Source organism: Ammospiza nelsoni, chromosome 7 (genome assembly GCF_027579445.1).
Source record: "Ammospiza nelsoni isolate bAmmNel1 chromosome 7, bAmmNel1.pri, whole genome shotgun sequence".
Taxonomy (NCBI): domain Eukaryota; kingdom Metazoa; phylum Chordata; class Aves; order Passeriformes; family Passerellidae; genus Ammospiza; species Ammospiza nelsoni.
The window spans coordinates 6,703,160-6,716,480 of record NC_080639.1 but is presented as its reverse complement, the minus strand read 5'-3'; the positions used below and the strand labels follow the sequence as shown (position 1 = coordinate 6,716,480).

General features: G+C 44.7%; 1 protein-coding gene across 1 annotated transcript in view; it reads left to right on the top strand.

The window, feature by feature from the left end:
* UNC80 (unc-80 homolog, NALCN channel complex subunit) overlaps positions 1-13,321 on the top strand; it is a 124,160-nt gene that overhangs the window by 106,763 nt on the left and 4,076 nt on the right. Inside the window, exons 59-64 of the mRNA XM_059476229.1 lie at positions 880-1,059; positions 2,452-2,590; positions 4,584-4,640; positions 10,894-10,975; positions 11,478-11,589; positions 12,711-12,916. Of these exons, the coding sequence (XP_059332212.1) occupies positions 880-1,059; positions 2,452-2,590; positions 4,584-4,640; positions 10,894-10,975; positions 11,478-11,589; positions 12,711-12,916 (776 nt within the window). The remainder of the gene's footprint in view (positions 1-879; positions 1,060-2,451; positions 2,591-4,583; positions 4,641-10,893; positions 10,976-11,477; positions 11,590-12,710; positions 12,917-13,321) is intronic.

Genomic DNA, 13,321 nt, shown 5'->3' with positions numbered 1-13,321 from the left:
TGCAGTGAGTCCCTCCACACCACTGTAAAGCCAAAGTTGCTTGTGCAGAAAGCTCTGGCTGTTCAGCAGTAGCAGATCTTCCTCCTCCTTCCTCCTGGTCTCTTTGATTTTCCTCTACTGTGACATTCAGATCAGCATCCCTGAGCTCATGGGGCACTTCAGAATTCTCTCTGCACAAGGGGAGACTTTTATCCAGTGACAGCCACCCCTGTTGCCACGAGGTGGCAGCCACTGCTCATACATGGCAAGTGGTTTATGTGTTTAGTTCTTAGGAAAACAAATTCAAAAGGAAATGCTTCAGTCTTATTTCCTTGGCAATAATTTGCCTTGTTTCTAAATGTTGAAGCTGATCTGTAAAATACAGGTTGTGAAAATCAGGCTGCATAAGTAAAACAGAGATTTTGGAAAGGTGAGGTGAGCAAGGCAGCTGCTAGTTCTTTATCAGCTCTGCCACCCCTGTCACAGTATCACAGAATCATCAAGGTTGGAAAAGATCTCTGAGTCTTTTCCAAGTTCAACCTTTGCCTGATCACCACCTTGTCAACTAGATCATGGCACCAAGTCCCAAGTCCAGTCATTTCCTGAGCACCTCCAAGGGTGGTGACTCCACCATTGCCCTGGGCAGCCCATGCTTATGCTTATGCTTATCAACCCTTTCCATAAAAAAATTCCTCCTGTCCAGCCTGAGCCTCTCCTGGTGCAGCCTGCAGAACATTTCCCCTTGTCCTGTGGCTCCACCCTCCTGTCAGGAATTTGTAGAGGGTGAGAAGGTCCCCCTGCCCCATTATTCCAGGTTCCCCATATGCCAGGAACGCTTGGCTTGCTGTTGCTCTCCAGTTCCACCAGTGACTTGGGTTTGGTTTTCCCCCTCTTGCGCAGCTTACCAAGGGAAGACATCTGTCAGCACAGTGGGCACCTCCACGTCTGCCTACCGCCTGAGCCTGGCCACCATGTCGCGCTCCAACACGGGCACGGGCACGGTGTGGGAGCAGGAGAGCGAGCCCTCCCAGCAGGCGTCGCAGGACACGCTCAGCCGCACCGACGAGGAGGATGAAGAAAGTACGTGGCCACATACCAGGCCCCCAGCACTGAGGATGTTTTCTTCATGCCCAGAGGCCGTCTGGGAGGGGAGCACAGTTGCCCCCGTGTCCCAGTGTGAATAAAAGGGCCACAGGAGCAGGAGGTTGAGCAGGTGGTACATGGTGTTGAAGTTTGGGCTGTAAAATACCTCTTCATTGCCTTCTCAGCTGTGGCAGGGCAAAGGGGAGGGCACAGGGAGGTTTTTAGTGCCTGATGTGCAATTGTCAGTGCTGATAAGGCATTGGGATCCTGTTCCAGCAGGATCCCCAAAAGCATCAAACAGAAGGAATGAAAATGGGGGGCTCAAAAGAAAGGTCCATGCAGTTACAGTGGAATTGTCTTTTGGGAAAGAGCAGTTAGCCTGAAACTTTGCAGGTTGAGCCCAACTTTATTTCGCCACTAAACTAATTCACCACCATTTCACCACTAAGTGGGATCACCACCAGACTTTGTACAATCCACCCAGAGCTATACTGCTTATACATGGTTCAGATATTTACTCACTGTGGCAAAATGTGGTTTCAGCCTCAGATTAATTCTGAGCCACCGTGTGGAATGGTAAGTGCCATCCTCCTGTCTGAACTGTGGCATTATTCCCTCAGCCCTGCCATGGATAAACACTGCTGTAAAATGTTTCAGTACATCAGAATGGAAAAAAAGGCCAAAAAGAGGAGAGAAAATTACACAAACCCTTTGTTTAATTTACTTGTAATTAACAGGTTTCTGTGGCAAAAAACCACAATAAAGTAATTTCTTTCTGGATACTTATAAAATTTGAAACAGTACTGAAAGTTTTAAGCAGTCCTGATTGCAGTCCAGCTGTCTGCATAGTTCTCTTGCAGTATCATCTATCTGAGTCAATTTATCCAAATTTTTGGTTGCATTTTAAAATGCATGTCCTGAAGGGTGTTGAAGGGTGTCAGTTCCACATTTTGCTGTCAGTTATTTTGGCTTTTTTGTCACAATGCTTTGCTAGATCATAGCAGCAGTTTATTTCACAGCAGGAAAATGTCCAGTTGTAACCTTTATGCTGGAAACACTGTATGTTAACAAGCAATTTATAATTCACAGGAATTAATCCCTAGTGGAAGCTGAATTCTGCAAACATGTTTTCCTGAGAGCCATTTAAAGAATACATAAACCCTGCCCTGTATTTGTCAGGTTCTTCATGCTGCAGAGGTTTATGAGTATGTCTTTCTGCACAGTGGCTGTAAATCTAATAGAATTTTCCAATTTGCAGGCTTGGGCTCTTGGTAAGTGAATGCCGGGTACTCCTTTGGCATCCTGTTATCTCTTGACAACTGTTGGGATGCAAGGTGGGGTTTGGGGGTGGTTGTTTTCTCTCCTTTCCTGTTTTTTCTCTCTTTCTAGATGACTCCCTGAGCATGCCCAGTGTGGTAAGTGAACAGGAAACATACCTTATGGGTGCCATTGGGAGGAGGCGGTTCTCCAGCCATCTCTCCAGCATGTCTGCACCTCAGGCTGAGGTGGGCATGTTACCCAGCCAAAGGTAAAAACATGGGCTTTTCACCTTCCCCATTTTAATAACCAGAGCAGAAATGGCCCAGGTACATCAGAGAGGTGGGGTGGTGGAATTGCTGCCAGCATAGTGATGCTGAATTTATTCATCTAGGAATAGTGTTGGACCAAGGGTGCAGGGTTGGAAATAATGATTTTCCAGGGTCATCTGTGTTGTGTAGGGTCCATAAGAACAAGCTGTCATGCCCAGCAATGTTCCTCTTAAACAGCTTCTGAAACACTCTACATTATTATTTCTCTCTGCTGCCACTGAACTGCAAAAGGAAATGTGGTTTTGGAGTATTCATTGAGCCAGGGGGCCATACCCAGTTTGTGTAGGAAGGAATCTTGAGAAGAGGGACAGAGGCAGTTTGATTTGTTTTCTTCCATGTGTTCTTTGTCCTTCCTAAGAACAGTAACTAGCTCATCACAGAAACTAAATGCTCTGTTCAAAGATGAGATTTAATACTGTTTTAAACCTGAAATACTTGTTGATACAAATAACTTTGCCTTATTGCTGGCTGACATGGAATAGTGAGAGAGAGCCTGTTGGGAAATGTTCATCTTTAGAAGATGTGGAGAGAGGTTTTGCATTTAAACGTGATTTTTTTTTCCAAATAAGCAGTGCTTATGGTTTTATTTGTCTGTGACATAGTTATCCAAGGATATCTAACAATGGATGTATTAATTTATGTTATTTCCTTTGAACCCTTTAAAAAATATATTCTACATTATGTCTTGACCACCCCTGCAAAATCAAACAACATTGTTCCCTCCCCATTCTTGCTCGGAGTTAAAGAAATAACCTTGATAGATGAAGGAAAATTAACAGTTGTGGTACCTACCAGCAGAGATAGGAGAAGTGATTTACAGGGGAGAAGTTACACAGATTTTATCTGGGAGTTTTCACAAAAGGACTTACAGGAACTCCTTTGACTCTTGAACACAGTTAATTCAGTCCCTTTGTTCCTTGAAAAATTAATATGCAAGACTGCATTTTCCTCAATCTTTCACTGCCATCTTCAATGCATAAACTTCATAAGAGTCACAGCTGACTGAGAGCTTTGTGCTATCCCAAATCATGGTGATGCTGAGAAAAAAAGTCTTTAATTAACACAGAGCTTCAGTCTCTACTTTTTAAGTGTATGGTATAGCAGGAGAATCACTTTTCATCTGGGTAGGGGAAGGACCAGCTTAGCAAGCATAATCATAGTCCTCAACATCCTGCCCTTTGAGTTATGGATGGTCTCTGGGCTTTCAGACTGCCTCACAAATGTAAGCTAATTAATGCTAAGTAATATTATTACTGCTTTCCTGCTGGTAACCCAGCAGACTACTTTCCTTCCTTCTTTCTTTCTTTCTTTCTCTTTCTTTCATGTTTTTCCTATGGCCTGAGCAGGCTGCTCCTGCCTCCAGGCTGCATTGGAATTGTGTCCCTTTGCCAAGACCCTTGCCAGCTGTTTATTTACAGTTTCACTGCACTATGAGACCTTGTTTCCCAGATTTTTGTCCTTAGAGTTGCACCAACAGGAGAGTGGTCTATAGCTCATGGGAGATAGATCAGCCCTCCCTCAAGGAAGTTGTGGCTCATGGCGAAGGGAAAAAAGCTTTCTCTGATGCTGAAAGTAAATAGAACTGAAATAAACCAAAATGCTGCAGGAAAATAGCTTTGAAAGCAGTTCCCTGCCTTATTTCCTTTAGAAACACATCCTGTTGAGTTCTCAGCTCCCCAAATCTCAGCAGAGATGTGGAAGGCTTCATGCAGTGTGAACTCTCTCTACAGACTGCTACTGTTACCAGATGTTCTTTCAGCTCCTCTGAGTCATATTTGTGCCGTTGAGCGTGTGAGACCAATTAATGTTACCCTCCTCTTTTTACCTTTTTTTATTCCTTTGATATTTTTTTTCCCTTGAAAACAGAGACAAGCGCATGCTTTTTTGCATTTTCTTTCCCTAAATTCTTAATCTCCCTGCCCCTTCCTGCAGTGAACCTAATGTCCTCGATGACTCCCCGAGCCTGGCCACTGAGGGCAGCCTCTCTAGGTACAGTGTGAACACTACCTGTGTGTCAGTGTGTGTGCTGGGAAACGAGCTGTTCCCAACCTTCTGTCTCTTCCCCCTCACCTTTTGTCACTCTCTCCATCTCTGTCTCTTGTGCCTCATCAATATTCAGGCCTGCAAGTCAAAGGTGTAGCAGCCCACCTTCAGTTTTCAGCTTTGATTGCCAATAACTATGAGAAAGGGAAGGAAAAAGCTGTAGTGAATGAAGCAGCAGGCTGGCCTTGGGGTTTTCCCCTTGTTTAACAATTGCTTGGAGGGCATGAGAAAGATGATCCACGAGGCATTAGCTGTGTCCTGTTAGAAGCATTAGTCTGAAGGCTTATGTAAAATGGAGACATCTGTTTTTTCCATTCATCTCACAATGCTGTCACCACAAAAGACTTCATATCAATCTGAGGTTTTTTACCATTCACTGATAAAACTGATTATGGTAAGTCCTGTGGAATATAGTGTTTTGTGGGTGCTTTACAATAATTCTCATTAATTTTGCAAGGCATTTTCAATTCTCAAATGACACCTTAGAAATCTTGCAGGTGGACACCATAAATACATATCTGAAATGGCTCTGTTAGTGCTGCAGTTCAGGTCTAGCTGTTCCTCATTGCCCACAGACAGGGGAGCAAACACAAATGGGCAGGAGTGAGCTTAGAAGGGAAAGCTGCGCCTTGAACACCCAGATCTGTCATGTAAATCATTCTCCCTGCCTCTCAACCCATCCTCTTGAGGCTGGAGAGCTGCTGTAGTCCCAAGAGCATCTCTGTTTCCTCCCAGGAGAACACGGCCCCGTACACTGGCAGCACAGAGGGTCACTTGCTGTTTCATTCCTGCACCACTGGAAGCTGGGGATATGTTGAGAGATGTTTGTGTGAATGGTTTCTGTTCCATTAGCTTGGGTTCCCATGTTGGTAGTGGCTTTTTGGGATGGGGCCAGGCTGCTGTGTTTGTTTGCTCACTCTCCTGAGCTGACCAAAGGAGAGTTTATCACCAGTGCTGTCACCACAATGAGCTCATTCCATGCAACATGGTGTCCTTTATGTGAGTGAGCCCTGCTCTGGCAGACTGCTCTGGGATGGGTTAGGAAAAGACATCAGCTTCTTGGCAGAGGCAGGAATGCTGTTACCTGCTTTTTTGACAAAGTAAGATGGCCTGCATGGCCATCTGAGCTAAAGAGGTGAAGAGAAATCACTTAGTCAAAGAACTTCTGTGTTGTCCCTTTAGCAGCACTAAAATCTCACTGCAGGTTTTGAAGAGGATAAAGTCTGTACCTAAGCTAAGGCCATAATGACCTGATACTTGGTTACATCAGTGTTGGTTTTGAAATGTTTAGATCTTGTTAAGTAGGGGGTAGCCACTCCTAATTACAGTGGTGAGGCTGAGTACTATGAGACACCTAAGTCAACAAATGTGTTCAAACACAGTAATTTATTCTGAACCCTGAAATGTAATCAGCTGCACAGTGGGTTCCTACTCATTCCTGTCCCAAAAATTTTCCTTAGGGACCAGGACACCCTGCTTTGTGGTACAGAGATTTAAAGCAAATGGGTGAGCAGATGCTCTTGGGAGTCAGCTGTGCTGAGGTTTATTATCCTTTTCAAGGAGCAGGCATTAATGTCTTCAGGATGGGCACCAGGACTGCAGAGCCTTAAGAAGGAATGAAGACACTGCAAATATGTCTGAAAAGATTAGGTTAGATCTCTGTGAGGAGGAAAAGATGTTCCAACTGCATTGTTAAATGTGAAAATTTGATTCCTCTTTCAAAGGACAGCAGTAATAAAGCAGATGTTGCAGAAGCTTATTCTGCTGTGGGGATTATAGAGCAGAGTTAATTTGTTTTTACAATCAAGAATATTAGTTCTGAATAAAGCAGGCTTGAGTTTTTCTGATGTAACTTTGATTTTGATTTTGGTGCACAATTATAACTTTTTAGGATCACCTAAATTCATAAGTTGTTTAGTCACAACTGAGATAAAGAAATAAACAATATTTACTAGGGACTAGACCCTTTACTATTTATTGAAGGTAGGAGCCTTCAATAAATAAGGCAAATTGTGACAAATACTAAAGTAATAAAGTCTGTTTCCTGTTGTTCTATAGCAATTAGACACAGCCTTGGAGAAAAGCAGGGAAGGCAGGAAGGGGAGAGCACTGAAGTGCTCAGCCAGCTTGGGATACAGGTCTGAGGAGCATCCTGATCTGTTGTGGTTATAATCTGAGAGGACAGGATATTTGCCCAAATCAGAAAGGAAGAAGGTGAAGCCACCGTAATGGAAATCTGTTGCACAGACACATTTCTCTCTAATGTTTGTGCCTATCCTAACTCAATGGCTCCTAACAGGAAAAATCAGATTGAATCCACATTGCCAGGGCAGTTTCAGCAGCACATTTAATGCTAACTGGGCTGGGATGTGTCTGGAAATATAATATATTTAACCCATTCTCCACTGCCTTTGTCCACTAACCCTCTCATTCATATGTCTAGGGACACAAAGAGTGTGTGCTCTACCATGATGGTGTGGCAAGCATGTACATCTCTTTAATAGACATTGAAACTTGTTGCTTCCTTTGTTTGGTTTTGTTTGTTTGTTTTTGTTTGGTTTGGTTTCTTATTGGTTGGTTGTTGGGTGGGGTTTTTTTTTTTGTTTTGATTTTTGGCTTTTTTTTGCCTGCATGGTTATGTTTTCTTTTAATTCCTGAGCATCACTTCTTTTACTTGCCAGCCTGACAAAGTTTGTTTTGGCCCCCACTGTGTGTCACTCCTTGTAGGGCTGGCAAGATGCATCCATAAACTTGGGTTGGTTTGATCTTTGGCTCACCTCTGCCCTACATAATGGGAGTAACATTAGTGTGCAAATAAACCCCTGACAGAGATACTCAGAGAATGACAGAGCATCTATGTGTTGGGCAGGAAAAAAAAATCTTGTTTCTTATTCCCAAATAAATCCGGCTTATGTCCTTTAGAAAAACTATACTTATAGATTGCATTGCCATGGGTGGGGGGAAAATATACAGTCAGCTGAAAAGGGACTGGATTTGGTTCAAGTTTTGTTCCTTGGTTGGGTCCCACGGGCTGTCAGATGAACAGTGTATTCCTGGTCAGGTCTGGTAAACAAGGAGAAACAGAAAATGAGGGGAGGGCAGGCTGCACAGAGCCAACCCTCTGCTGCCATGCTCCTTCTCACAGAAACAAGATGGGTAGTTCTGTTCTTTAAGGTGAAAAGAAACCTCCACAAACCCTCAATGAAGAGAAAGCTTATAGCTGAAAATTCAGTCACTCATCTGAAATTTGTGATCTTTAGCATTCTCTCTCTCTCTTTCCGTATTCAAAATGTGGGTACAGAGAGCAAAAAGCCCCAGCAGGATGTGTTGTGCACAGGCAGCTCTGCAAAACTCAGCTGCTCTCAGGTCCAGCATTTCCCTGCAAGAGGTATCTGCAATTTTAGCTTGTGAGAGCATCCCAGATTATTCCAATTTGTGTAATGATTCAGTACTGGAAGTAACCATCCACCAGCTCACTTCACTCATTTCACTTATGTTATAAGCCAGGCTGAAAATCCCAGACTCCAGCAGGAAGACACGAAGTCCAGCTTTTTTTTGCTTGCCTGTTTTTTGTCTCCAGTGCATGGGAATAGTTTTTATCTCATGTGTAGCCTCTGTGCCCTCACACAGTCCATGTTTACCTGTTATCTAAGGCTTTTTCAAGTGTTTTCATATCACATGTGAAGTGAGTTTGTTTCAGCACTGTAAATGGTTTTGTACTGAATATAGTTGCAGTCTTTCTGCTACAGACAGGTCTCCTTTCTCACAGCACTGAGTTCCTTCATCAGAAATTGTAACAGTATTCTCAAAGCTAGTCCAGCAGACATTTTTTTTCAAGAACTTCCCCAGCTAATTCCTGCTTCACTCACATAGTGGCAAAAACCATAAAACACTTGTAGAAATTCAGAAGAGTAAGTTTTTATGTAATCCTAGGAACAGAAGATTAAGGAAATTCACCAAGCAATTTCAAGTAGTCTGGATCACAAATATAAAGACTAATTTAAGTGCAGTCTCTGCTTTAATAAGGAATGATGTGATGCTTTTGGACTTAGCAGTCATATGTGCTGCAGTCACTGTCTGAGTCAAAAACATATTCCTGCTAATAGGAGGAAGGGCTCTGCTCTAAGGGCTCTGCTTATCCCTAGGCAGGTGTTTGTGTGGTGTTCAGGATGCTTGCTATGTTAAACTGCTATGGAAAAGCTGGGATATATGTTCCAGGGACTGGTGGTTTCATTTGGAATACCTAAGGAAGAAAAGGACTCAAATGTATCTTAAGAGTTTTTTGGCTTTGAGCTTGCTGAAGCTTTTCCTCTTTTTCCAAGACAGAGCAGCTGTGGTGAGATTGCTGAGGGCATGCCCAGGATTAGGATTATCAGGCTGTAGTCTGTCAATCAAAAGATAAACAGATTCAGGGTCCCAAGATGTCTCTCTCCTCGCAGTTACCCACTGTCTCCCCTGCAGAAGTGATAAACACATGGACATGGTTGATTGCAAAGTCTGGCTTTAGTTTAAATGAAAAGGAGGAAGGAATAAAGCTTTCAGATCAGGTAACCAGACTTTGCCTCATCTTGGTTTGAGAAACAAGTGTCTGCCAAGGAGGATAGGAACCTCCCTTGGAATGGAAAATATGACCCACTTCCCTCTGAATTATTATAACTTTGAAATTAAGGGGCTTTTAGGCAAAAAAATCTTGTGGTATCTCTGCCCCTCCAAGAGAAACCCCTCAGTTAGGAGAGTGGCCAGCTGCACCCTTCCCATGGAAACGTCTCTTGTCTCTCCTAAGTGTCGGTTGTTATGGTTTCTTAGTGACAGATGGGACAAAATTCCATGAGAGAGAGAAAAGGAAAAATCCTGAACCCCAACAGCCCCAAAGCAGAGCAGGAAACCCTCCATGTTCTGTTCTGCCAAACCTTCTAAGGACAGTCAGTAACTTCTGCCAAAGTGAAGAATGAGGTTCTCAGAAGACAAAGCTTTTTAAGCCATCCTCCATGTCTTGTCTGACCATGTCCCTAGGTTTGTCTTCTTCCTCCACCCCTGCACGGTCAGTTGATTAGCCTGACCATGTTAGTGGTACTGACAAACTCCAGGCAGATCCAAGGGAAGTAGCTAGAGAAAATAATGTTGTTTTCCTTTAGATTAGTGCAAGCCAAAGACAAAATGGATTGCAACACTGAGTCTTGAACACTGTGCATACCAACTATAGCTGGAAGTTGCTTAGATAGGACACGTTGCTCAGTGGATTCCAGTCTGGCTTAAAAAAAGCAGCTGCCTGAGTTCAAACAAGTCTGTCATAATTCTTAGTGACTAATGTAGTCATAAGTGTCTCAGCTAAAGTGTTTTGTGACTGCTAAATGCCCAGTGTTTGGAAGCATACAGTACTTTGATAAAAATGAGGGGAGGCTGGGATTTTTATATTAAGTAGGTTGGATGGTCAGTTGGATGGCAGTATGAGATGGTACATAGCTGAGTATGTTTTATTGCTAAAGTTTCTTCTACTGCAGGTTTTCAGATCAAAAAGCTGTGTCTATCTATCGATCTATTGATCTATCTAATTTTTGTTTACTTGTCTCTCTTGTTTGTTAGTCACAAAAAGACTTGAGGCTGCAAGTGTTGAGTGTGGGGGCCTTGTTCACATAACTCATGCATCCATGATGTGAATGGATCCTTTGTCACTTTGCGTTTGTTTTTTGTTTGTTGACTTAAATTGAAATTAAAACCAGATGACAAAATTGTGATGAGGCCACAGAATGTTGTTTGGGAAGGAAAAAAATAGCTGTTACAACATTGTCCTTGAATAAAGGAAAAGCAGACAAGAAGGCTTTTGAGCTAGGAAGTTGATGGTCCTGCCTTCACTGATGTGGCAAAGGATGCAGAGAAGTGAGTGCTGCTCAGTGGGATGCATCAATCAATGACTGAAAACTGAAACCTGCAGTTATTTGTATTTGGATGCTACCTGTGCGTGGCCAAGTCCTGAATACCATGACTCCACCTCCCACCCCTTCCCAAGCCCCGGAAGCCACAACCCAACAGACATGTCCCCTCCCATCCTTCAAAGATAGTGCTGCTCTTTGAAGTGACTGTGCCATTAGTGGTTGGTGGATCTCTTGTTTATTTATTTACTTTAGTCCCAATTGCCAGGACACCTACTAGTTATGCAGCATGCTTCTGTGCTCGGCCTAATGCTGTCACCATCTGACAGGGTGGCAAGCGTGCAGAGCGAGCCAGGACAGCAGAACCTCCTCCTGCAGCAGCCCCTGGGGCGGAAGAGAGGCCTGAGGCAGGTGAGAACATGGGCAGTAATGAGCAAACCTCCTCTCCTGCTCTGGGATTTGGTTTGGCTTTTCTTGTATGGGGCTGTTTGGACATGAGGTGTGCATGGGATGTGTCACCTCTACCTAAGTTTTGCAATACCTGGGCAGTCCCTTGACTTAGCAGGGACCATAGCACAAATGGTAGGTGTGAAGGCAGGCAAATCCCTGAGAGGAGGTGCCCTTTGTTTTCAGTTCCCCAGTCTTGTCCTCTGCAGGCTGTTTTCTTATTACTATTATTAAATGATGGTCATGCAGCCTGCACTGCATTACATTCAGTGTTGAAACTGAAAAGGCACAAAGCCCAGAAGCTTCATTCCACATGAAGGAAATGTGTGAGCCAAGGAGACCTTAAAACACTCTAAAAGTAGAGTGAGGGGACATGAGAGGTACAGACAGTGATGTTCTCCCCTCAGAGGAGAAGCTGTGCAGGATGTGCCCACGCACCAGGCCAACTCTCTGTTCCCATGTTCAGCTTCGCCGGCCGCTGCTGTCACGTCAGAAGACTCAGACGGAGCCTCGGAGCCGTCACGGAGCTCGGCTTTCAACCACCAGACGGAGCATCCAGCCAAAGCCTAAACCCTGTGGTAAGGGCACTGCTGCACTTCCAGAGCCACACTGGGAAGCAGAAAATGATGTGCTTTGAGCTTTAAGGAATTGTAGGTTGTTAGCAGCTTATATTAAAGTGAAGTCCCAGCAGCTTTATACTTTTTCCTATCCATCCCCTTTTTCGAGATCCAACCCCTCAAAACACTTTGATGGTTTCTCCAGAGGTCAAGGTCAAACAGGACATGGGCAATGAATGATCTTGTTTCCAAGAGTTATGGAGAATTTAGGGGATGGGTTTCCTCTAGTCAGGATGCCTCATCCAAAACCTCCAGATGTGCAAGTTTGGAAGTATTGAGAGTAGTAGAAAGGAGGACATGTCCCATCATAAGCTTAGCAGTGCAGAGCTCTAAGGACTGTCCATGGAAATGAATGTAGGACTGTTCCAGTCTGTGCCGTGTGTTTCCAGCAGTCAGCACTGCCAAGCTGAGCAGGTGGCTGTATTCTGTACCATCTGAAGTGATCAGTGAGCTCTGGAGGAAACATCTGGAAGAGCAAAGGTTCCTTGTGAACTTGCTGGGTTTCAGCAGGAATGTGCTGGAGCAACACCACTGCTGGAGATGTTTGAAACATAAAAGTTAATAAAAAACAATTAAAAACAGGAATGGGAATATCAATTTTACTGTTAAGTTTTTAATTTAGCTATCTTTACTCAGTGCTCTTCTGTTATTTCTCGCTAGTGGACTGAGTCTGCAGGAATGAGGGGCTATCTGTTGCACTTTTTATTTTAGATTTTCAGCAAAACCTTGGGGGATTCTCCTATCTTTTTGCTTGCCAGTTTTTCTTTTATATTAGAGGGCATCACATGGGAATTCAACTCAGTTTATTCTTCTGGAATGGAAAGATGTTATGGGTGGTATTTTTCTTACCAAGCCATGACAAGGATAGGTGTGCTGGCTAGACTTCAGGAGATCCCAGAGTATTGCTGTGGCTGTAGTGGAAATCCCGGAGAAAAGACTTTTAGATTCCACAGCTTTTATAAAGATAGAAGGAACCACAAACCCTGTCTTAGTTGTAAAGACCCCATGGATTTTCTCTCCTCTTCTCTTGTGTATTTCTTCCCGAATTTTAACCCCGAGTTTCCTGGCTTTGCACGCTCCAGCGGAGCAGAAGCGCTCGGTGACGTTCACGGAGGCGCAGCCTGAGGCACCCCCGACCTGCCCCGCGGAGCCGCCGGCACAGCAGCAGCAGCAGCAGCAGCTGGGCTGCAGCCACAGCAGCCCCCCGGCCGCCGGCCAGCAGGAGCCGCTCGGCAAACCCGGGCTGCCTTCCTCACCTGCCATCGTCGTGGCTGATCTTCACAGCCAGGTAATGTCACTGCTGGGTGTGCAGCCTGCGTCCTGTCACAGCCAGGCAATGTCACTGCTGGGTCTGCAGCCTGTGTCCCTGCACAGCCAGGCACTGTCACTGCTGGGTGTGCAGCCTGTGTCCCTGCACAGCCAGGCAATGTCACTGCTGGGTCTGCAGCCTGCGTCCTGTCACAGCCAGGCAATGTCACTGCTGGGTGTGCAGCCTGTGTCCCTGCACAGCCAGGCACTGTCACTGCTGGGTGTGCAGCCTGTGTCCCTGCACAGCCAGGCAATGTCACTGCTGGGTCTGCAGCCTGTGTCCCTGCACAGCCAGGCACTGTCACTGCTGGGTCTGCAGCCTGTGTCCCTGCACAGCCAGGCACTGTCACTGCTGGGTCTGCAGCCTGTGTCCCTCCTGTGCTCT